Genomic DNA, 25040 nt, shown 5'->3' on the forward strand with positions numbered 1-25040 from the left:
CTAGGCTGGCAAACTCAGCTTCTTCCCTTTTAGGACTGAAAGAGAAAGGAGTGGGTGTTACCACGGGCCCTGCTCTGAGGGGAGGGCAGTCTCCCACACGCAGCCAAATCAGGGTCAGGACCCTGGGTTGGCAGAAGCCAGGTTAACAGGGCCCAGGACCCACTCCGGGGAAACAAACACAAACTTGAACCCATTGCCTACCAGTCCATTCCCACTCCTGGAGAACCCGTATGTGGCAAAGTAGAACCAAACTCCACCGGGCTTTTTTTCCTTGGCTGTTATCTTACCGATAGGAGCATTGGGCTGCTAACTGAAAGGTTGGAGGTTTGAACCCACACAATGACTTCATATAGCAAAGATGTGGTGACCCGCTGCTCTAAAGATTACAATCTACTGGGTTGTTCTACTTTGTCACATGGGGTCCCTACGAGTGCAGTCAGATGGCAATGGGAATATAGAACTATAAGGATCCCCCGGTGGGTGATACAATGGTGAAGAATTCAGCTAACTGAAAGGCTGGTGGTTCAAAGCCACCCAGAGGCTCCAGGGGAGGCTCTTTCTGCTGTAAAGTTTAGAGCCTAGTCTCTTAGACCTCCTAGCTAATGGCAGAGTACCTGGGGTTATTAAACGCTTGCAGAGGGCCATCCTAGGAGCAACAATTGGTGTCTATTTGCCTAGAATAATAGAGGAAGGAGTATCAAGAATAGGAGTATATTAAGTCTTCCCTTTCAGCAAACAAGGTTGTATCATCTGAATACCTCAGGTTGTTAATGAGTCTTCCTCCAATCCTGATGTCACACTCTTCATATTATTCAGTTTCTCGGATTATTTGCTCATGAAAGGATACAACCCTAGGGCACACCTTTCCTGATTTTAAACTAATCAGTGTCCGCTTGTTCTGTTTGAATAACTGCCTCCTGGTCTCTGTACAAGTTCCTCATGAGCACAATGAAGCATTCTGGAATACCCATTCTTTGCAATGTTGTCCATAGCTTGTCCATGATCCACACAGTCAGAAGTCTTTGCATAGGCATTAAAGCATAGGGAAACATCTTTCTGATATTCTCTGCTTTCAGCCAAGATACATCTGACACAAGGCCAGGGGTACACTATGGAACAGACCATCAACTGCTCATATGCAAGTTCAGACTGAAGCTGAAGAAAATTAAAACAAGTCCACAAGAGCCAAAGTATGACCTTGAACATATCACACGTGAATTTAAATATCATCTCAAATATAGATTTCATGCATTAAACACCAATGACCAAAGACCAGAAGAACTGAGAGATGACATCAGAAACATCATACAGGGCGAATGCAAAAGGTCACTAAGAAGATGAGGAGGAAGGAAAAGAACAAAATGGATGTCAGAAAAGACTCAGAAACGTGTTCTCCAGTGTTAGAGATGCTAAAGTAAATGGGAGAAATGAGGAGTAAAAGAGCTGAACAGAAAATTTCAAAGGCAGCTTAAGAAGACAAAGACAAATACTGTAATGAAATGTTACGTTCTACCAGACAATAGTTTGGCCTAATTAGTAAAGAATGTCTGCCTCCAACATTAAGCTCCTCTGTATTTCTTTGCCTAACTGTTTATTCTGATCACAGTGAAAGTTGACAGAGTAAATCAGTTTCCCATTCAACTACACATACACATTTTGTTTTCCTGTCATCGACTGCAGTGCTCACAATGCAACAGCATTTCTCCCACCTCCTCCTTATTCTCATTCACTTTCCTCCTCCTTTCCTAACCCTTCCGAACTTTGTCCCTGGGTGAATGCTGCCCTTTGGATCTCAGGTGTTGATTATTTTAAGGAGTGTCCTCACTCCCTTATGCTTTAGCTCGCCTCATAGATCTGTCTACCTTTGGCTGAGTTCAGTTCTGGGTGACTAAGGGCCTTAGTCTTGGGGGTTCCATCGATCTCTATCTGACCATTAAGCCTGGTCTTTTTCTATGATTTTCAATTTGTTCCAAGCATTTTGCTCTTCTAAGGATCATATTAACAGCAACCCAAAAGATTAAATAGGAACCTTAGGGGACAGAGAGTTGACAGAAAGGAATGGGGGAGAAAAATTCAAAAAAGGAGGATGAGAATGGCCGCACAATTCGAAGAACCTCATCAATGTTACTAAATGGTACGGTGAGAAAACTTGCTTTATGTTTGGCTGTAATGTTGTTGTTAAGTGCTGTCAAGTTGGTTCCGACTCACAGGGACCCTGTATGAGTTTCTGAGGAGCAGCTGATGAGCTTCAAACCGACCTTGCAGTCCAGTGCATTAACCCCACAGCGTGTGGTGCTGTAGGATAAGCACTAGACCACAAAGTTGGTTTGAACTGCAAACTCGGTGATTCAAATTCACCAGCCATTCCACAGAAACCCTATACAGGATTGCTATGAGTCAGAACCAAATCAATGGCACTTAGTATATATATATATATATACAGAGAGAGAGAGAGAGCATGTACACAGGATAAGCACTGTACTGCTAATCACAAGGTCAGCAGTTTGAGGCCAAAGATTTACGGCCTTGGAAACCCTATACAGGGTTGCTATGAATTGAAATTGACTCAATAGAACTCAAGAACAATTATGTTTTTTATATATATATATCTTTAAGAATTGATACATTTGAGTGATGGTGCCAGAGGAGAATATTAAAAGTACCATGAACCACTAAAAGAACAAACAAATCTGTGTTGGAAGAAAGTCCAACCAGAATGCTCCTTAGAAGCCAGGATGGCCTGACTTTGGTTCTCATACTTCGGACATATTATCAGGAGGGACTAGTGCCTGGAGAAAGCCATCATGCGTGGCTAAAGTAGAGGGTCGTGGATAAAGGCAAAGGCCCCCCAACAAGATGGACTGGGACAGTGGCAGCAACAGTGGGTTCAGACACAGCAGCCATCGTGAGGATGGCGCCGGACCAGGCAGTGCTTCGGTCTGTTGGGCAGAGGGTCGTTATGAGTCGGTACCGACTCAACAGCCCCTAACATCACAGTGACCCTGAATAGGGTTTCTAAGGAATGACTGTTGAGTTTCAACAACTGACCTTACGGATCACATCGACCTTGTAGTATCTTCTGTCACATGGAGTTTCCAGGAGTCAGAACTGACTTCCACAGCACCACGGAGTGGGTTTGAACCACCTACCTTTTGGTTAGTAGGGGAGCCCAAACTGTTTGCACCAAGGGGATAGACCTGAATTCCTGGACGGGGAGGGGTCCCTGGTCTCATCCTAGGGAATGAAGGACAGAGGCTGAGAGAAAGTCCCATTTCTCCTAGTGCTGGCTACTCTTCTTCCATAGCCAATGATCCCTCGGCAGGACTTCTTGGGTCTCTGAGGAAGGTGGGGTCCAGGGGTCTGGCAGGGCTGACTGGGTGAGAGCACTTCTTGCCCTCCAGGCTCTCACACGTCAACTTCTCTCCCCAGGTGTCTGAGGTCTTCATTTTCAGGTATCTGCTTCTGTATCCTCAAGGGCTCCTTCCCTCCACCGTCATCCTCCTCACAGCCCCGGCTCATTTCCTTCACGCCCTTCTCTCTCTCTGCAGGGATGAGTTCTACAGATTCTATAAGACACAGCTCCCGATTCTGCTTCCAAGAGAATCCCTCAGAATATGAATTTAGAAACAGAAACACATCGACTCCCATCAGCCTCCCGATCTCGTGAGCTAGAAAGCTCTAGAAATCTGTCAGCAATTTCTCAACTCAGATGCAGAAACACAGGCGCATGGGAAGTATGTTAAGACTGTGAACAAGCTTTCAAGTTCACACTGACCCGGCAGTCTGTGACGCGTGAAAACAAGTCCAAACAATCTCCGTAATCTCTAACCTGGATGGGAAGATACCGTCACGCAGTTACTCTCTAACCCTGGAGAAAAGATACACATCACATGCTGGTCTTTGTCACTACACTGGCCCTTGTCATGTGGGGAGTCAAGGTGACATATCCATATAAAACCCCGAATTTCTGCTCATTCCCCGAGAGGAAGGCAGAGTGCAATGGAGACCCTGCCTGTTAGCACCGGCTTTGGACCCTAGCTATAAGGGACTCTGCTAAGTTCAAGCTGTGGTCAAACTTTTCTTCAGAGACTTTTCTTGAAAGGCCAAAAAGCCTGAAGTGGAAAGATGCAGCCTCAAACTGAACTAACATTGCCATTGCACCTCTTCATTCCAATTCCCCGGTTCTGAATGAGCATTGTGAGGTTTTACCCACACACCTTCCAAGGGCTACTCTGTCAAAAACGAAATGAGGTTATTCCTGACCCATCTGAGCATCTCTATTCATTTCCGAATATTTCTAAAATCTTACACAACAAGATGCTTCCTTATTTGTTCCTTCACCATCTCTCCCAGCTAGAACAGAAGACAGGAGGGCCTTGCCCATTATTTTTTCCTGCTGGAAACCCAGAAAGCTCTATCTTTCCAGAACAATCAGCCACTCAAGATACAAGGCGGCAGCAGGTGCCCCAGGACAAAGTTCAGAAGGCAGGATGGGTTAGGAAAGAAGGGGGAACAGAGGGGGGAAACAAAGGAAATGGGATGAGTGATGTTAATATTGTAGGGGCAGCAAGCAATATCACGAAACAAAATGGATATACATTGTTGAATGGAAAACGGACTTGCTCTGTAAACCTTCACCCAATTCACAAGTTACAAAAAAAAAAAGTTCAACATCCGTTGAGTGAATGAATGGATGGATGGATGAGTGAGTGAGTGAGTGAGTGAGTGAGTGAGTGAGTGAGTGAGTGAGTAAGTGAGGAATGGGCCTCCATCCCTGAGGGCACGAAACACAGCCAGAGACAAGGAGGGAGGAGGTCCATCTGTCTGAGGCAGCAATAGAGCAGGGAGGATTTTTCATGGATTGGAGCTAGAAATGAGGTGGGCCTGGCTCCCTGGAGACAGAAGGATGCGGACTTTTGAGAGATTCAGAGTGGAAATAAAGGTAGGGTACCAGCCCTGGTCCTGCCTCCTCCTCCCCAAACACCCAGGGGGGGCTAGGGAAAGGACGCCAGGTCTCCCCACGGAGTAAATGCAGGGCTAGGATTTGTGGTCATTGCTATTGAATGGTTTCTGACTCACGGCAACTCCATGCGTGCAGAGTAGGACTGCTCCTTTCGGGCACCAGAGCTCCTTCAATTCAGAGCCAGCAGCCAGAGTTTCTAGACTACAGGCAGTCCCCTGCGGCCCTCCCCGCCTGATATTCGCTTGAGCAGCTCAGGGGCCAAGGAGACAAGGACACACCTTTGGACAGCAAGCAATGCCACGAACCAAAATGGATACATATTGATGAATGGAAAGCTGATTTGCTCTGTATAAACCTTCATCTGATTCACAATTAAGTTAAAAAAAAATTATTCAACATCTGCTAAACAAATGAATGAATGAGTGTGCAGATGAGGATTGGGTGTCCATCCCTGAGGGCAGGACAAAGAGCCAAGGACAAGGAGGGAGGCAGGGTCTGAGATCTGAAGTCTGACAGGATCCAGGAGCCCAGCAGCTAGGAGTGGACACCCCCAGCCCCATCCCATTCCCTCTCCCTCGGCTACCTTTGGTGATGTAGAGGTAGAAGAAATCACAGTAGAGGACTGTCTGAACCAGGCCCGCAACGATGGCGATGAGGTCGAAGAAACCCTCGAAGTGGTAGCGCCAGATCCAGTTGAAGAGATAGAGGGTGCGGTAGACGCCCAGAGCAAACAGGTAGTGGCTCGTGATGGTCTCCGCCTCGCCCGTCTTGCTCACCATGAACAGCTGTGGCAGGATGGCCACCGACTCCAGGTAGATGGAGAAGGTCCAGAGAATCTGCAGAGAGGCCGGAGCAGGCTCAGGGGCGAGCGGGGCAGCCCCGGACTCCCAAAGCACACCCTGAATCATCCAGGTCCAAGCAGTAGAGAGGGGGTGTGTTCTCAGTGGTGGGGATGGCAGGGGTGGGGTGGGCTTCAAAGTGAATGAAAACGTAATGGGATTTTTTCATGCACTTTATGAAGTGCCTTTAAGTGTATATGTGTGTGTGTGTGTGTGTGTGTGCGCAAGGGGACTCCAAAAAATTCATGGAAAATTTCTATTACCTTCCCATTCCATTTCCCCACAAAGTTTTTGCAGCTCCTTTGTGTGTATGAATGTATGGGTATACAAAGGGGCTCCAAAAAGTTCATGCAAAAATTTCATTACCTTTTCATTCTAGCTTTCTACAAACTTTTTGAAGCTCCCTCCAGTATCCTCAACAACCACAAGAAACGAAATAGAAATTTTAAAAAAATTAAAATACAGGGGAAACAGAAAAAGAAAAACAAAACAAAAAACCCACCCACTATAGCTAAGGTAAGTTTGGCACTACCTAAATTTGCAGACACTGTTCCACTCACACCATGTGTGTGCCGAGGACTGAACTGTACACCCTCCTCCTCCAGAACCTGTTACCATCAAGTTGATACCCACTCATAGCAAGAGAACCTATAGGACACAGTAGACCTGCCCCATAAGATTTCCAAGGCAGTAATCTTTACAGGGGAGTCCTGGTGTGGCGCTGTGGGTTAATGTGCCAGACGGCAAAGCTGTTTGAACTGCAAGGTTGGCAGTTCAAGCTCACCAGCTGCTCCTCAGAAACCCTTACAGGATCGCTATAGGTCGGAATCGACTCAATGGCACTTTACAACAACAAATCTTTAGAGGAGCAGTTTGCCTCATCTTTCTGCCTCAGGGCAGTTAGTGGATTTGAACAACTGTAGCAGCCACGTTCTGATCCGCTGTGCCATCAGAGTCCCTTGTCCTACAGAGCGATATGTTCAAATCTTAATCCCTGTCTCTATAAACAAGACCCTGCTTGGAAATTTTTCCCCCCTTGTTGTTAAGTACAATGGAGTCGGTTCTGACCCATAGCAACCCTGTATGGGGTTTCCGAGGCTGTAAATCTTTATGGGAACAGAAACCCTCATCTTTCTCCCACGGAACAGCTGGTAGTTTTGAACTGCCAACTTTGAGGTTAGCAGCCTGATTCGTCACTACCACGCTACCAGAGCTCCTTTCCCCCCTTAGGTTATGTTAATAAGGAAACAGGGGAGTAGCTGTTATATGCTATCAGGTCGATGATTCCGACTCAGCAACCCTATGTTACAGAGCCACACTGCCCTGCACAGTTTTCTTGGAGAAGACCAAGTCTCTCTCTCATGGAGCCACCACCACTCAAAACAGCCCAGACCCAGTTCTGACTCAGAAAGCCCCTGTGACAGAGGACATTGCCCAGAGGGGGTTCCAAGGCTGTAAATGATACAGAAGCAGCCAGCCACATCTTTCTCCCTCAGTCACTACCAGGTTGGTTCGAACTGCTGATCTTTTGGTTAGCAGGCGAGCGCTTAGCCACTGCATCACTAGGCCTCCTTTACCAGGGTAACATTGGTGCTAAACTTCATCCCTTCTGAGCAGAAGAGACAGAGGCACACCAACAGGGGAGAGTCAGACCCACGTGACGATGGAGTGACTCGTCTAGAAGTCCAGAATGCCCCAAACTGCCAGAAGCTACTAGAAACTGAGTGAGACCAGGAAGGGTCTTCCCATTGAGCAGAAAGCAGTGTCTTGTTGACGACCTGATTCTACTCCAACCCAAGAGTCAGCTCAACACAATAGATAATTAAGCAGAGTATATTCCTTCATTGAATCCTCACAACTGCACCCAGGAGGATTCAATGAAGGAATTATATACTCCTTAATTACCTATTGTGTTGGGTAGATCCTAACCCATGTGTTGGTGTAAAATCCATTAACTATTATTGCCATCCCCACTTTATAGATGAGGACACTGAGGAACAGTGCTAGTGGGGGTTATGTGCCGTGGAGTCGGTTCCGACTTACAGTGACCCTGTTACAGGGCTTCCGAGGCTGTAAATCTTTACAGGAGCAGAAAGCCTCATCTTTCTCCCACAGAACCGCTGACCGTGTGATTAGCAGCCCGACATGTAACCACTACGCTACCAGAGCTCCTTCTGGGGAATGGAGGGTAGCAATTCACCCAAGACCACACAAGTGGTGAGTGGGAACTGGGAACTGGTAGACTAGGGTTGAAATCTTGGGGGATTACAGGAACCTCTGCTTCCTCATCTCTAAATGGAGTCTATTCCCACTCTGCTTCAGGCAGCATTGCGCCAGCCGCTTCTCAGGTGAAAGGTGAGGCTTTCTGCTCCTGTGAAGGTTTACAGCCTCAGAAACTATGACTCAGAATGGACTCAAAGGCAGGGGGCTTTTGTGTGTGTTTTGCACATATCTGTTAGGAGCCCTGGTGGCACAGTGGGCTGCTAAGTGAAAGGTCGGTGATTTGGGTCCACTAGCTAGTCTGTGGGAGAAAGACGAGGCAGTTGGCTTTACTGCCTCGGAAACCCCATGAGAAAGTTTGACTCAGTCCTACAGGGTGGCCGTGAGTCGGAATGGTGGATTGCATGACAGCGGTGGGCCACACTTACACTCGTGGTTATCATCCCCTTTGGAGGTGGGTTTTTGGTATGTTAATGAGATTGTGGGAACATGGTGGCTCCATAAGCACTGGACTGCGAACTACAAGGTCAGCAGTTCGAGCCCACCAGCCATTCCTTGGGAGAAAGATGAAGCTTTCTGCTTCCCCGAAGATTACAGCTTCAGAACCACTATCCAGGGTTGCTGTGAGTCAGGACCGACTCAATAGCACTTAACAATGAGACAATAGTGGTGTACTTGTTGTTAAGTGCCATCAAATCGGTTCCAACTCAGCGACCATGTTTCCGAGAGTTTCTGTGGAGTGGCTGGAGGGTTTGAATCTCTGACTTTGAGGTCAGCAGTCCAGTGCTTGTCCTATAGCATCACACCAGGATGGCCAGGATTAATGGGTCCTAAAGCAACCTCTTTTGAGATGGTAAGATTAGATGAGGGCGCAGAGACGGGCACCAAGAGAATGCAATGCCACATGAAGCTCACCCAGGAGCAGAAATGCAGAAGAGACAAGGACTGCCACCCAGAGTTGACAGAGAATGCAGGCCTGCCTTAGAGTCGGCGCCCTGACTGCAGATTTCCAGCCTCCTCAACAGAGTCCTGGTGTGGCTCTGTGGGCTAATGCGCCAGACTGCAAAGCTGTTTGAACTGCAAGGTCAGCAGTTCAAGCTCACAAGTTGCTCCTCGGAAACCCCATACAGGATTGCTATGGGTCAGAATCCACTCCATAGCACTTAACAATAACTGTGAGAGCGAGCATTTCTGTTGGTTAAAGCCGCCCCCGGTGGTGGTTTGGTTACAGCAGCGCTAGAGACCACACACAGCCCCATGCATTCAGCAAAGTCAGCATTTGGCAACAGGGCAGGGCACCCATGAAGTAGGGAGAGAAGAGCTCTCAGATATCTGTCCCACCCCTGAAACTCCCACCTGGCCTGACTGTCACTTGTAGAACCAACCGAAACCTCCCAGTGCAGAAAAAGGTCAAGTGGAGGGCGTGGCTCCTGCTCAGGTGTTTTGGTTTGTGGAAGGGCAGGGAGGCAGGGACATCAGTGGCTATCTGACCGGGGCTCTGTTTCACACACCTTCCAGATATGAATCCCTTTAAGCCATAACCCTGTGAGATAAGTGCTGTTCTTACCACCCGGTTGTACAGATGGGAAGACAGGCCCAAGAGAAAGTCATCCAAGGTCACACGGTTTAGCTGTGGGTAGGACCCAGGTTCCCACCCAGGCAGCTGGAGGCCAAGGCTGGCTCCTAGGATCACCCAGATTCCTCCAGTGAGTGTATTATTAGAAGCTGGGTTAGTCAAAGCTCTTGAAAAACCTACCTATTCAACAGATGGACATTCAAATGTTACCCTGGTGGTGATCTCTAAGGAACAGAATCAGGGCATGGGAGAGGAGTGGGAAGGGCTGTCAGAATTTGTTGTACACATATCCATGAGACCTGAATTTTTAAAGAAGTAGATATTCCTTCTACAATAAAAAATAATAAAAAGAAAACACTTTAGAATTTGACAGTAAATAGCAAGGGCTTTGGAAGCAGGTAAAAGGTGCCCTGGTGGTACAGTGGTTAAGCACACAACTACTAACTGAGAGGTCAGTGGTTCTAACCCACCAGTCACTCTACAGAAGAAAGAGCTGGAGATCCTCTACAGTCAAGATTTCTCACCTCAGAAACCCGATGGGGCAGTTTTACTCCGTCCTATAAGGTTACTACAAGTCGGAATCTACTCGAGGGCGGTGGGTTTGGAAAGCAGGTAGGCCTAGGTTCAGATGGAGGAACAGTTAACTCTGAGACTCACCTCAGGCCTCAGAAACATGGAGGAGGCCAGGGTGACAGGGAGCGGACAGAATAAAGATGCTTTCAGAATGGTCAGTGCAGGGCCAGGCACACAGGTGGTGCCAACACTTTGCATGCACAAGTGCCTTTCCATCTCTGAAGGACCAAACCAAGTCCACTGCCATGGAGTGGATTCTGATTCACAGCAACCCGGGAGGACAGAGAGTGGCTCCCGAGGGTTTCCAAGACTGCCAATCTGAATGGGAGCAGACAGCCTCATGTTTCTCTCCCAAGAAGTGGCTGGTGTGCCTCAAACACTGACCTTGCAGTGCATAGCCTGATGCTTAGCCCAATGTGCCACCAGGGCTCCTTTTCTGAAGGACAGAACCAGGAAAAGCTGGGAATCAAGAGGCCTGAGTCCTGGTCCATCTCAAGGAAGCCCCATTGCTTCCCCAGGCCTCAGTCGCATCTGCAAAATGGGTCCAGTACTCCCAGTCACTAGCCCACTGGGCAGAACAGTTATTGTAAGTTGAGAACTTGGCATCAGACCTGGAGGGTGCTCTGCACAGGCAGGTGGTGATGATCACATTTGCAGATTCCATTAAGGCAGAGCCAGGCCTGAGGTTCCCACCCTAGTCTAGTGTACCTCCCTGGGACACACATCAGTAGGGACCTATGGGCCAAAGCCACCTTCCCCTCAGGATTGGTCTGGCCTGCATAGTGTTTAGATAAATCTAGTTTGGATCTGTGGACAACATCCTCCAATGAGGAGATCCTACCTGAAATTCCCAAACTCTGGCTTCTGCTGGAAACATTGGCCAGTCTAGTCAGCCCAGGCCAGCTTCCTCGGAGGCAAGAGTAGGTAGGCCTGGGGGAAGAAAGGCTGCCCCAAATGTATGATCCCCGCCACATGGAGCCAAAGTTTGCTCTTGGCCACTAACCTAAAGGAGGTTGAAACCCAGTTGGTGGTGCTGTGGAAGAAAGCCCTGGCGATCTGATTCCATAAACACTATAGACAAGAAAAGCCTTTGGAGTCGTTCTCCTCTGTACTACACGGGGCACCAGGAGTCAGCATTGACTTGACAGCAACGGGTTGAGTGTGGGTTAAGCACTGGGCTGCTAACTGAAAGTTCAGTGGTTCAAATCCACTAACTGCTCCTCAAAAGTACGATGAGGCTGTCCCGCCCCAGTCAAGATTTCCAGTCATAGAAATCCTATACAGGCTCACTATGAAACAGAATCAACACCAAGGCAGTGGGCTTATTTCTTTGTTTTGAGGTCTTGTTGTTAAGTGCCAGTTGGTTCCAACTCATAGCGACCCTGTATAGTATTTCTGAGGAGCAGCTGGTGGGATTGAACTGTCGACTATTTGGTTCACCGTCCAGTGCTTATCCTGTAGCACCATGACAGGCGTCCTTTTATTTCTTTATTTATTTTAAGTCTAGAAGGTATGAATGGAGTCTGGTAGCTCAATGGCTAAGCACCTGGCTGCTAAACAAAGGTTGGAGGTTCCAACCCATCAGTCACTCCACAGGAGAAAAGACTTGGCATGCTACTACCGAGAGATTTCAGCCTGTGGAACACCCTATAGGGGGCAGCTCTACGCTGTCTGACAGGCTCACTGGGACTTGGAATTGAGTCCATGGCAATTAACAAGAGTCTCAGGGTGATGCCAACAGTTAAGGGTTCAAGCCCACTCAGCGGCACCATGGAAGACAGACCTGGCGATCTGCTTCTGAACGGTTATAACCTTAAAAACCTCTAAGGAGCACAGTTCTTCTCGGTCATGTGGGGTCGTTATGAATTAGAATCAACTCTACAGCACCTAAGAACAAAGGAGGCGGGAGCTCACAGCCTGATTTAGAACCACACACGCACACGCACACGCACACACTCAGCTGCTGTTTTGTTGTTGTTGTTGTTGACTGCCATTCCTGGTAACTGACTTTTGGTGTGTCAGAGCAGAGCTGTGCTCCTGACGGTTCTCAATGGCTGATTTTTCTGAAGTCAGTTAATTGCCAGGCTTCTCTTCCCAGGCACCTCTGGAAGGACTTGAACTGCCAACTCAATGGTCGGCATTCAGTTGGCAGCCGAACACTTAACTAGCAAGAGTTTATACCATAAAAACAAAGACAACAAAGACCCACTACCATCAAGTAGAGTCCAACTCAGAGAGACCCTATATGGGGTTTCCGAGGCTATAAATTTTTACTGGAGCAGAAAGCTTCATCTTTCTCCCAAGGAGCAGTTGGTGGGTTTGAACCATTGACCTTACAGTTAGCAGCCAAATGCTTAGCCCACAGTGCAACCAGGCCTGCAAGAGTTTGTACAGGCCTTACCAAAACCTAAAGGAAGGGAAAGGAAACCATGCCAACAGTTCCCATTTAGGAAGGTAAGGGACAGTCACTGAGCTGAACACCTCAGCCATCGAACAAACCTTGGTACAACACTTCCCACCACATACAAGGCACTGTGTTTTACAGACAGATATGCATCCCTCATTACAGACTTACGTGCAGACACTGACTGAACCCATTTTACAGATAAGGAAAATGTGGTGTAGAGGAGTCACATGACCTACCCAAGAACCCACTGCTACTAGGGGGCAGAGGTGGGTTTCAAACCTCCATTCTCTGATTCTAAAATCCATGCTTCATAAATCTTCATGATGGAATTTACAAATGGGGAAACTGAGGCTTGGAGCGGTCAAGTCACGTGTCCGAAGTTATACTAATAGAAAGGAACCAATGTAGGGTTCAGATCCCAGCAGTCTGGTCCTAGGGTGCCTGGTCCCCATTCCTGAGTATCCAATCTGGTACTCACTAAGTCAGTGACTGTGACAAGTCATTGAGACTCTCAAAGTCTCGGTCTCCTCATCTGTAAAATGGGACTGCTGTGAAAAGTAATGAGTTAGTGTGGGTGAAATGCTTCAAGAGCTTCTGGTCCAGTGAGTGCTGTGGCTATATTCAGGTCACCTCAATCTGGGGCCCAGGCACAGGGCTTTGATGCCCTGGAATCGGGACATTGGAGCAAACCCTATAGAAGGAAGCCTGGGATAGTACCCACTCTCAACAGCGAAGCCTTCCCACCACGACAGGGAGCCTGGTGGGTGGCCTACCTCCAGAGGGGTGAAGTCGTGGTTGACCAAGAATGCCAGGACAGCTGTGGGGACAACGAGAAACTCCACCCGGAACGTGTCGTGGTTCCCATCATAAGTGGCTTTGAACTTGCTATAAATCATCCAGACGGTGGTGAAGGAGCAGGCAATGTAGACCACCTGTCCATGGGGTGAGGGAAGGATGCCTCAGCTCACAGAGCAGGTCCCCCATCCCCAAAAGCCTTGGGCTGGGGAGGCTAGAAAAGTTCAGGTCCCCAACCCCCAAGTCCAGACCCGCCTCCTTCAAACCCAGGATTCCCAACACCCATTCCTCTCCTCCCTCAGATCTTGGGAGTCCCCACATCCAGCTCCCTCAGACCTAGGGGTCCCCACCCCTACCCACTCCTTCCTCAGACCTGGGAGTCCAGCCCCCCAGTCCCTTCCTTCCTCAGAACCTGGAGTCTAGCCCCTAGCGCCCCTTCAATTCCAGGAAGGAATCCAGGCCCCATCTTTCCTCAGACCCCGGAGTCCCCATTCCCCTCCTCCCTTGGACCCAGGAGTCCACAGCCTGCGGGAGAGGAGCCCTCACCTTCATGCACGTGTTATAGAGAGAGATGTAGTTGGTGAAGAGATCCAGGTAGCGGGCAGTGAAGACCACAGCAAACAAGACCTGGCTCTTCCCAGAAATCCCTGTAGTCCAGAAAGAAGGAAGGAGTGGGCTGCACGCGGAGTCAATGAAGGGCGGCGCCAGGGCCAGGCTAGGGCGACTCTGAAGTGCAACAGTCCTCGGAGGCCGCCTTAGCCCGCCTCCTAACAAGGGACCTTTCTCACGGCCCACAGCCAGGGGGCGGCCCGGGCCCCGCAGCTACTCTAGCCCGAGGCTCTGGCCCCGGCTAGGCCTCGCAGGGGCTTCCGGCCCCTGAGGGGGCTTCCCCACAGTTCAGACCCTAGGTGAGACCCACAGAGGGCCCAGCCTGCCCTCAGCCCCCTGGAACCAGCCTCTTCCCTCCAGCTCCCGTCCCGTCCGGGCCGCCAGCGTCCACGTCATCAACTCCCAGTCACCTCCCCGCCCGCCACGGCTCCCAGTTCCCAACCCCGGAACCCCTAGGCGGCCCAGATCGGGGAGAGGAAGGTGGCACCCCCCCCAGCAACTAAACTGTCTGCACATCCCAGCTAGAGAAGGGAGATGACCCCTTGACGACCCCAGATCTGGAAGGGGGATCCCGCCGCCAGCGGTGGGGGGAGGGGCCTGTTCCTCTATTGCCCCCCCAGACCCTTCTCCGAGTCCTGGGACGCCCTCCCTTCAACTCTTTCCCCTCGTTCGCTGCGGTGAGGGGGAGCTGGGGGTCTCACCAGCACAGGAGCGGGACTTCCATATTTTGAGCAGTAGCAAGATGATGGCCAAGAGGTGGGAGAGGTCCCCCAGAAATCGGAAGAGATTCATGGTCGGGGGCGCTCTGGCAGGGCTGCGCTGGAGGGAGGCAGGCTGGCGGGGGATGGCCCCCCGGGGCTACGGTGCTGGCCGGTGGCTGGGCTGGGGTGGGAGAGGGGCCGTCGGTGGGGTCGGCTCCAGGGAGGGGGCCCGGGAAGGGGAGCCGAGGCCGGAGCTAGTGGCCAAGCCGGAGCTGGGAAGAGGGAGGCGGTGGGAGGAGGGGAGGAGCCGGGCTGGGAGGCTCCGCCCCCGAGGGCGGTTCGACTCTCGAGCGCCCCCTGTTGTTGCTGTTGAGTGCCGCTAAGTAGATTCCGACTCCTAGAGACCCTATCCAACCGAGTTGAACTGCCCCATAGGATTTCGGCCATGTCTTTTTTCCATCAGTACCGCTGGTGTGTCCGAATTGCCGAACTTTCGGTTAGCAGCCGAGTGCTTAACTATTACACCACCAGTCAACCCTGAGTGCACTCTCAAAACTGCCTCCTGAAAACCCACGGAATTGTGGGGATCAGAAGTTCCCCAGTTCCGTAGCCACAGGCTGTCTGTGCCTCTTTAAGGGAAGCGGTTCCATCGCCCAGCCTCTGCTCATGACAGGGACCCCCGAACAGGCCTTGGAGTTCTCAGATCCTGGACACAAAACCCAGGGCTGGACTGCCAACTTTGGCCTGCTTAGGGGCCTCTAGCTCGAATCCACCCACAAGCCCAACAATTGGGCTCCGGGTCTCTTCTTCCCCAGGACTGAAGAGTTAGGGGCCCCCAGCCCCTCCTCCATCAGAACCAGGAGTCCACGTCCCCAACCCCCTCCTTCCTAAGACCACAAAGTCCAGAATCTCAGCCTCCTTCTTTCTTAGACCCAGAAGTCTGGGCTCCCAGAGGTCTCTACCCCCAAGAGCCCCTTCCTGGAGACTTCAGATCGCAGCCCCAATCACCCTATATGGTTCAAGTATCCTTGGCCCTAGGAATCTAGCTCCACAGTCTCCTCTTCCTTCTGGAATCTATAAGTTCAGTACCTAACTCTCTTCTTTCTAAGGGATGTAAGCCTTCACCCCTGTCCACCACTTGGTGATGAAAATAATTAGGACTCAGGGGCACTCAGACCCATGCTATCCCAGGAGGCCCTGCAGAATTCTCCCCTACACACACACACACACACACACACACACTCTCTCTCTCTCTCTCTCTCTCTCTCTCCCCCAGCCTCCAACCCTCAGGGGCTCAGCTGTTAGGGCCCCTGAACTTGGAGGGTTCATTGAAGTGCTGATCCCCCCATTTGAAGAAGGAAGGGCTGGAGCTGGCCAGAGGGTGGTGGGAGCCTGAACAGACTGTGAACTGCTGTGTCTCTGAGAAGCAGATCTTGTGGTCCTTCTGGGTGTTTGGACATTCATGGGTGATGGGGGTCAGGGCCCCTCAAGAAAAGAAGGGGTACAGAGGTATTGGCTTCCTTAGAGGGCTGGGTGAACTAGATCCCTGCAGGTGACATCTGTGAGTCTTGACATCTTCAGTCCCTGAGAGTGGTTTAGGCTGGGGGTGGGTGAGGTGGCCTGAGTTTTCTAAAGGAAATTCCATCTTGGAGGGGAGGGGTGACTCCTGGGCCCTAGGAGACCAGGACACTAGGAACTTGAATTTCTAAGTCTGAGGCAGAAGGGGCCATGCAAATCAAGTAGATCCCTGGTATGAGGGAGAAGGAACCAGGGACCCTGGACTACTGGTTCTGAGGGGGCTGGGAGTCTGGACTCTTAGGTCTTAGGGAGGAGGGCTGGGGTTCTGGACTCCCAGATTTGAGGGAGAAGAAGGCTGGAGAGCTGGACTTTAGTTCTGGAAAAGGCAGGGACCATGGTTTCTGACCTCAGGGGGCTGGAGGGGACAGAGGGCCTGGACTCTAGCTTCATGGGGGTGGAGACCTAGTTTGCAGGTCTGGCCTTCTGGGGCAACAGAAACCAAAGGTTTCCTCACAGCATGGTAGAGACCAAGATGAAGGAGGCTAAGAGGTGGGGGCCTCAAAGTGGACAGGGGGGTCAAAGCCAGTCATGAGCTTGGGGTGGGGGGTCGCCGCTAGAGTCCATCCCAAGCTGGTACCTCATTACCAGTTCAGTCCCTGCCTGGCCCCGCTTCCCTTCTCTTCTTATTTACAGCCCCTCACTCCCTAGTCTCCTGAGAGAGTTTGGGGCTGGGAGGGGGTGGGACAGCCCTCTCCCCCATCCCGGCAGGAAAGGGGTCCCCGGGGAGGGCAGGAGGGGGGGCTGTGGGTCTCCCCGCAGGGCGGACGGGGACTGAATGTTAATCGCATCCCGAGTGAGTGTGCGAGTCCCTCCCGCTAGGCTCCGAGCCGCGGCCGCCGCCACCCGCCGCCCGTCCTCCCGTCCGCAGCCTCCCGCGGCCACGGCACTGACTTGGGGTGCTGGGCTGGGTGGGTCCGCCCGGCCCCCAGGGGTCTCTCGTGCGTCTGCCAGCTGCTCGGTGAGGCTCTGTGTCCGGGTGTCAAGGACTGGGCTGGCGGAGGGGGTGTGTGTCTGTATCAGGGCTGCGGAGGCCAAGGAGGGAGGGGACTGTCAGTCTGTAGGACCCCGAACCGCCTGCTAGGGTTTCGCGCCCCCTTCCCCCCCAGTTCCCCGCCGGGTGGTTGGTGTGTACCTGGGCTCAGTGCCTCCTGCCTGCGTCCCGCCGGGCGTCTGGGCGTCCCCGGTTGCCTCTGTCCTCCTGTCTGTCCGAAACGCCCCAAATGGTAGTGGAGACCCGGCCCCCATCGAACCCCAGTGTGTGTGTGTGTGTGACTCCCTCCTCCAGGCTACGGGGGTGTCGAGGGGGAATCCCAGGGAAGTGAGCTGTACGTGTGTGTGTGCGTGTGTCTGTGTGTACTGCCTGGGTTTAAGAGTGGGGGCGCTTAAGGGGGGGTCTGGAGGTGGCCAAGCGAGGAAGGGGCCGCTAGTGCTCCCAGACAGGCTCCTCACACAAACATATACACCAGCCACCGGCTTCAAAGGTGACCCAGACAGACAAACAGACACAGACGCTGAGGCTCTGTGGTGGTGGGGGCTCATGGCACAAAGGGAGGGGGGCGCGAGTGAGCCCCGGAGAGGCGGTACCGGACACATGGACAGGGGGAGGAGCCGGGGCTGAAGGCGGTGCAGGGGGGGACCCCGGGTGGGCGGAGGGGGGATCCCCACGGGGTCGGGGAGGCAAGAGGACACCCCGACAGCCTCTGCAATGTCCGGGGCCCAACTTCCAGCGCAACATGTGTAGCCGCGTCCTCGCTTAGCCCGGGTGGCCGCAACCTTGGGGGACAGGGCAGGACAGGAGCAAGAGGAGGGAGAGACAGAGCCAGGGACCGAGCCGGAGGTCTCCGTCGCTGCCTCCACCACCGCTACAGCCGCCACCACCACCACCACCGCCACCGCCGCCGCCGCCGCCCCAGGGCCTGCCCCCCCTCCCCCGAGGCGCCCTGAGCTCTCCGGCGGAATTTTCGGGTCGCTGGACTTCGGTTCCGGTCCTGGCCCCCTGCATCCTCCCCACACAGAACAGGGTCATGAAAAGGTAAGGCCCAGCAGGGGGCGGGGAGGTAGGGGGCGCGGGGGGGCGCGGCGATGTAGACCCCAAAATCTAGGACAGGGAAAGTTGGCCAGGAGCCTCCAGGGGATAGGAAGGGGGAGTAATGGAGGGTCAGGGGTCTTTGTGCCCCCCAGCTGCATTATCCCTTGGGGGACGCTTCTCCACCCCCTCTCCTTTCCCCTCTATGAGACCCTTTCTCCTGGGTCTCAACATCTCAGACCGCTGAGCTCCCCCATATCCTCAGCACTTAATTCCCTCTCCCCAGTCCCACATACCTGACACCCCATAACTGTCGCCCCATCTCACCTTCTCTCTCTGTCCCCCCATCGGTTCCCCCCCTTTACCGGTCAGTCCCTCTGCCTTTCTCTTCTCTCCCTCCCCTCCCTCCTCAGAGCTATGAGTCTGCTATTAATACCCCGCCAAGGACCTTGAGGGCATCCAGGCCCCCAGCACCCTTGGCCCTGAATCACCTCCCCTTCCCCAAGGTTCTGGAATACCCTTCCAACCTCTTCCAAGCACCAGGATTAGGGTGGGGAGAGAGGACGGTGTGTTGGGGGGGGGGGGCAGGACGGCGTCTGCAGCACGGCGTGAGGGGGGGAGGGCTGTTGATCAAAGTGGACTCAGTGTCTTCTATGGTGTATGGGGGAGCAGTAAGGGACAGGGACACCCCAGGAATCTCTGCACCCTCTTCCTCCCCACTCAGCTGAAGACATGGGCCGGACTGTGTTTAGGACCTCAAGGGGAAGGCAGCTTAGGGAGACTGGAGCTGGGGGTGCGCCTGGAATGTTGGGACTGATGGGGCTTGAGACTAAGAGGGGTCTTCAAGGGAGGATAAGGCTGTTTCCAGGGCCCCTGGGTCTGAGGAAGTAGGAGGCTCGATGGTCCATGTCCACTGGGTCTGAGGGAGGAGGAGGCTGGGGGTCCAGGACCCTTTGATTCTGAGGGAAGAGGGGGCTAAGGATCCAGGACCCCAGTTTTTGAGGGAAGAGGAGGCTGGGGGTCTAGGATCCCTGGGTCTGAGGAAGGAGGAGGCTAGGGGCCCAGGATCCCTTGATCTGAGGGAAGAGGGGGCTGAGCATCCAGGATCCCAGGGTCTGAGGGAGGAGGAGGCTAGGGGTCCAGGACCCCTGGGTCTAAGGGAGGAAGGGGCTGAGGATCCAGAGTGCCAGGGTCTGAGGGAGGAGGAGGCTAGGGGTCCAGGACCCCTGGGTCTAAGGGAGGAAGGGGCTGAGGATCCAGAGTGCCAGGGTCTGAGGGAGGAGGAGGAAGGGGCTGAGGGTCCAGGATCCCAGGATCTGAGCAAGGAGGAGACTGGGCGTCTGGATTCCTAAATGCTGGAAGAGAGGCCCAGGGCTGTAACTCCTGAGTCTTGGAGGAGCCCCCACTGCCACCCAGTATGAGAGTCAGGACTCTTGGGTCTTTCTGGGAGAAGTTGGAAGATAGAGCTTGTCTTTGAGGGAGGAGAGGTTGGGGGGTCCAGTTTCCTGTATCCCTGACAGGATTTTTTTTGGACTTTTGAGTCACTGTGTGGATAGAGTGGAGATCGAGAATTTCTCCTGGGCATTTAAGCCTCCTGAAAAGAGTGGGATGGGGCTCCGAACTCCTGGGCACAGGGAGCAGGGCTGTGGAGCCCCCACGGGCAGCAGAATCTAGGAATGGGTGGGTCTGCCAGGGGCTGAGGGGTGAGCAGCCACAAGGAAGGGCAGGGAGAATGTTAACCCCGCGGGGGCCAGGCCACAGCTGTGGGTTATTTTGGGGCAGAAGGGGGGCTATTCTGAGCACTGATTGAGCCAGCTGCTTGAGGAAGGGCAGCAAAGAGGCGGGGCGAGGGGAGCCAGGGTTTGGGAGGGATGGGCTGCTAAGGACCCTCACCCCCCATCCTAGGGAAAAGGCCACCCAGGGGAGGGGGAGGAGGCCTGTAGACAGGGGAGGGGGTATGGGCCTTTCCCCCAACCCTGGCTGTTATATCAGTGGACCAGGCATGCATGCGCTACCATGGCAACCAGACAGGAAGCTGATTGACAGCCGGAGAGAACCCTGTCCTGTCAGGACCCTCACCCCTCTCAGGAAGTCCCTAGTGCTTGCTTCAGTCCCTCAGTGGGAACCAAGAGTCCAGGTCACCTGGCCTCCCCTTCTTCAGACCCTATAGTCCACCCCCACCCCTCACCCCACCCCTGGAGCTCCTCTCTAAAATCTAAGAGTCTCAACCCCCAGCTCTCTCCTTTCTCAGATTCAGGAGTCCAGACTGCCGGACCACTCCTCCTTCAGACCCAGGAGCCTGGACTCCCAGCTCTCCTACCCCAAACAGACAGTACTCAACAGGGGGCTGGGGTGCAGGGAGGATGAGACACTGTATTCCTCTAATTTGTAAAATTACTCTGGGCTGGGTGCCAGGGACAACCCCCTCCCCAGCTCTTCACAGCTGTGGCCCCCAACCCTGCAGCCCAGTCTGGGCCTTAACTCCCTCTCCTGCTTTCACTGACAATGGGGTGGTGGTGGCAGGGACAGAAAAGGACAAAAGTGGGACACGGGTGTGATGGAGTGAGGGGTTAAGGGATGAGGTCATGGGGCACTGTCTCTCCTTGGGATGCCCCACTAATTTCTTCTTTTCTCTCTCTCTTCCCCCATACCTGACTTTTTTTTCCCCTATTTTTTCTTCCTTTTATTTTTGCACCCTCCCTGGCCTCCTTTCATGTCTGTGCCGGGCACCTCCCTGGTGGGGGTCTCGATCTTTGCTCGCTATTTCTGTCTTCCTCTTTCTGTGTTTGCTCTCGGCTCTCTCTGCTGGTCTCCCTGGATCTCTCACTCGTCTGCTTCCACATCTCTCCTGTGTCTTGTGGTGGCTGTGGGGTCTGTCTTCCTGGTTTCTTTCCCTCTCCCTCCCCAACTTTCCTGTCTCTCTTCTCTCTCCCACCTCTCTCTCCATCTCTTCCACTTCTGTCATTCTGTCTTTGCCTCTTTTTGTCTGTCACCCTCTCTACATGTCTCTGCTTCTCTTTCCACCTCTCATCTTTTTCTCTTCTCTCTCCCTGTCTCCTTCTTCTGTATCCCTGGGTCTCTCTGACTCTCTTTACTTTCCCATTTCCCCTATCCCCACCTTATCTTCCTATTTCTCTCTCCTACCTCTTTATCTGCCATCTCCTTCATCCACCCTCATGCTCCCTGTCTTTGTCTCGCGCTCATAATCCATTTCTCCCCATCTCTGACTTTTCCTACCTCTGCCTCGTTTTCCTTACACACACCTGAGTTTCGTCTCTTCCCCATCTCTCCCTTCACCTCCCTCTGTATCTCTCCCCCCTCTATTTCATCTATCAATCTTTCCGTCTTTGTGTCTCTCCTTCTATCTCTGTGCCCCTCCCCATCTCTCCTTGTCTCTCATTTCTCCATCTATCTCTCCCTCTATCTCACCTCTTCCTTTGTGTCTCTTCATCACTGGTTCTCCCTGACCAATCTCTCTCTCCCTTCCTATATCGTCTCATCTCTGGATAATCTGCCTGTCTCTGCCTCCCCGTCTGTATTTTTCGGCTACTGGGGTCTCTCTCCTTGTCCTTCCCACGTGTTCTCCCACCCCCATCCCGGGCCCGGGCACAGAGGCCGCCCGGCGGGGCCCGCAGGCGATGCGCCGCGCCGGTGGCCCCCGCGGCCTTCGGGGCCCCGCTAGGATGCTGCTGCTGCTGGCGCTGGCTTGCGCCAGCCCGTTCCCGGAGGAGGTGCCGGGGCCGGGCGGGGTCGGCGGGCCAGGTGGGGCGCGGCCTCTCAACGTGGCGCTTGTGTTCTCGGGGCCCGCGTACACAGCGGAGGCGGCGCGCCTGGGACCGGCCGTGGCGACAGCCGTGCGCAGCCCAGGCCTGGACGTGAGGCCCGTGGCGCTGGTGCTCAACGGCTCGGACCCACGCAGCCTCGTGCTGCAGCTCTGCGACCTGCTGTCGGGGCTGCGCGTGCACGGCGTGGTCTTCGAGGACGACTCGCGCGCGCCCGCCGTCGCGCCCATCCTCGATTTCCTGTCGGCGCAGACCTCACTACCCATCGTGGCCGTGCACGGCGGCGCCGCGCTCGTGCTCACGCCCAAGGTGCGCGCGGCCGGCAGGGGCGGGCTGGGAGATTGAGGGTGGGTGGGACATCTGATGGACGGACCGGGAGTCCGGGGTGGGCGGGGCATACGAGGGGCGGGGCCTTCCGCGGCTCTGCATCTGGAGTGGGGCGGGGCCAGGTAGGAGGTAAGGGGCGGGACTCACGTGGAGGGCATGGCCTTCAGGATAAGGGCGTGAAGGCCTGTGGGTTAAGTCACCTAGAAGCCTGAGCTGTATCTTGGAGAGGGTCGGAGAGAGGGCAGTCATCCATGGTATGGAGAGAATGAGGACATGGACTCATCTGATGTGAGGATGTGTGAAGAGGCGAGGCAAGAGGAGTGGGATCTAGGGGAAAGGTGAGGCTAACGAGTATTGGGGTCTGAGGACCAAAAGGAACCAATTGACAAGATCTGATGGAGTGGTGGAATCTGGGGTTAGCGAGATGAGGAGTCAATTTGAAAATTGTGGACTCCAGTTATGGGTGGAGTCTAATGAGATGAAAACCGGGAAGGCAGGAATTTTTGTTGTTAGGTGCATGGAGTCAGTTCCGATTCATAGGGACCCTCCCTTTGTAAATCTAGAGAGACAGGGACAACCACTAAAACCTTGGCTCAACAGGGGAAGGCGGAGCCATCTAGTGAAGGAAGGAGTCTGAGAGGAGGAGGCATTATAGACAAGTAGACGACAGAAGGGAAGATGCAGGCAGTAAGTGGGGTTTAGGAAGAGGCCAGGAAACCACTGAGTCCAGGAAGGGGCCGGCTAGCCAAAGAAAAACGAAGTTTGGATGAAGTTTGGGTTCTAGGTATTGTATACTAATAAGGGAGAAGGATGGGATAGAAAGAAAGAAGCAGAGGGGTATACAGCCTCGGAAACTCTATGCAAGAACGCTATGAGTTGGAACCAACTCCATGGCACACTACCACCACATACTCAATTGGGAGAAAAAAGGTAGAGGGAATGCAGACATTGGATCTGGAAGGATGGAAATCCACTATAGAGGCCCGACTAACTACAAAAAGATCAGAGCTAGGAACCAACAGGAGAAGGATGGGGTAGAGCCTGCAGCTGTGCATGACGTAGGGCCTCCTGAAATGGAAGAGGAAAGATTCTAAGTGGACTTTTTCTAGTAGAAAAGGGGTGCACTGCACAGAGCATGGTCTGTGGACTGAGAAAAAGCGGTGGAACCAGTGGAAAAGAGAAATGGGTGGAGCCACCTGGGTAGGTGGATCCTAAAACTCCACCAATTTACGTCTGTGAGGGCTGATAGCTTTGTGACTGGATTACCACAGCATGCTGGGATTCGTAGTTCTCTTCTGACCCGAGCATTCTGGGAAGGGCATCTGTTCAACTTTCATGTTTTCCTGGACATGGGGTTGTCTAGACATTTACAGCCAGAACACCTGCGAAGTGAATTTATTATTTCCTGATTGCCATCTCCGTAGCATGCTATACTACTAAGACATGTGGTCCACTCTTTCATTGTTGGCTGAGCACTGTCTTCCGGTCAGTGCGCTCCCATTGCCTTCTGGGAAATGTAGTCCCATACTGTCTCTGGAGGAAAGAAAAGGTGGTCCTCATAGCGCCATTTGTGTCCCATTAAAAACTGGGAATGTGATCCCCTCAGCATACCTCCACCTGCCAAAGGATGAGATCCCCTCGGGTTTCTCATTGCATGCTGGGAGATCTCATCCCTTCAGAATAACTGTCCTGGCCTATACGTAGTATAGGCACAGGCACACCCATGGAAGAGAATCCACTCGCTGTTGTCTTTGCATTCCAGGAGGATTTATTGAGGGTCGATTTTCGTGTCAGGGCTGTTCTAAATTGTGGGAAACTAACAAAGAAAAAAAAAAAAAAAAGACAAGTTTGCATTTTAATGAGACACACAAAACAAGTACAGAGTGAAGTCAACCGTGGTGGAGGGATTAAACAGGATGATGTGGCAGTGACCGATGACCAAGATTGGGGCTTTAATAGATGGGGCAGTAACCGGAAGACCTCCCTGAGGTGACAGTTGAGGAGTGAGGAGTGTCCCTGGAGCAGCAACCGCAAAGAGTAAAGTCCAGGAAGGTGAGGAACTTGATGTGTTTGGACATGAGTAAGGAGGCCAGTGTGGCTGGAGCCCATTTGTAATGAGGCAGTGGGGGAGGCAGCTTCAGATGAGGTGAGAGAGGCAACAGGAACCAGTTCATGCCGGGCCGCGTGGGTCACAGCGAAGACTTTGGCTTTGATTCTAAGGAAGCTAGATCACCACTGGAAGGTTTTCAATTGAGAAGGGATGAGATCCAATTAGTATTTTTAAACAGTCACTGCTGTGTAAGGAGAACGGATTGAAAGATATAGGAATGGAAGTGGAAAACTGTTGTAATTATCCAGGCAAGAGAGGAAAATGAGACTATGAGAATTGTGGCAGCGGCAATAGTGAGGAACTAACAATTGGGTTGGTTTTGGGTTTTGTTTTTGTTTTTTATCTTTCAGTTGAGCTGGAAATATACACAATAAAGCATGCATCCATGCTACAGTTTCTACACGTGTAATTCAGTGACTCAGATAGCAGTCTTCAAGTTGGGCAACGAGTCTTCCTATTCTTTTCCAAATTATTTTATGAGGTTTTATTTTGAAGATTGAGCTAAAAGGACTTGGGAGATGGCCTGGGTGTGGT

General features: G+C 52.6%; 2 protein-coding genes across 2 annotated transcripts in view; one reads left to right on the top strand and one right to left on the bottom strand.

Annotated features, from left to right (window-relative positions):
- KDELR1 (KDEL (Lys-Asp-Glu-Leu) endoplasmic reticulum protein retention receptor 1) lies at positions 1-14970 on the bottom strand. Its single transcript, XM_006868157.1, has 5 exons — positions 14684-14970; positions 13920-14020; positions 13352-13510; positions 5547-5799; positions 1-35 (listed from the first exon to the last, which is right to left on the bottom strand). The coding sequence occupies exons 1-5, from the start codon at positions 14772-14774 to the stop codon at positions 1-3; spliced, it is 639 nt and encodes a 212-aa protein (XP_006868219.1). The 5' UTR covers positions 14775-14970.
- Positions 14971-18239: 3269 nt separating this feature from the next.
- The window catches only part of GRIN2D (glutamate receptor, ionotropic, N-methyl D-aspartate 2D), a 58476-nt gene continuing 51675 nt past the window's right edge, over positions 18240-25040 (top strand). The window contains exons 1-2 of the mRNA XM_006868158.1: positions 18240-18293; positions 21900-22378. Of these exons, the coding sequence (XP_006868220.1) occupies positions 21926-22378 (453 nt within the window). The 5' untranslated portion in view covers positions 18240-18293; positions 21900-21925. The remainder of the gene's footprint in view (positions 18294-21899; positions 22379-25040) is intronic.

The sequence above is a fragment of the Chrysochloris asiatica genome, unplaced genomic scaffold, assembly GCF_000296735.1.
Source record: "Chrysochloris asiatica unplaced genomic scaffold, ChrAsi1.0 scaffold00116, whole genome shotgun sequence".
NCBI classification, from domain to species: domain Eukaryota; kingdom Metazoa; phylum Chordata; class Mammalia; order Afrosoricida; family Chrysochloridae; genus Chrysochloris; species Chrysochloris asiatica.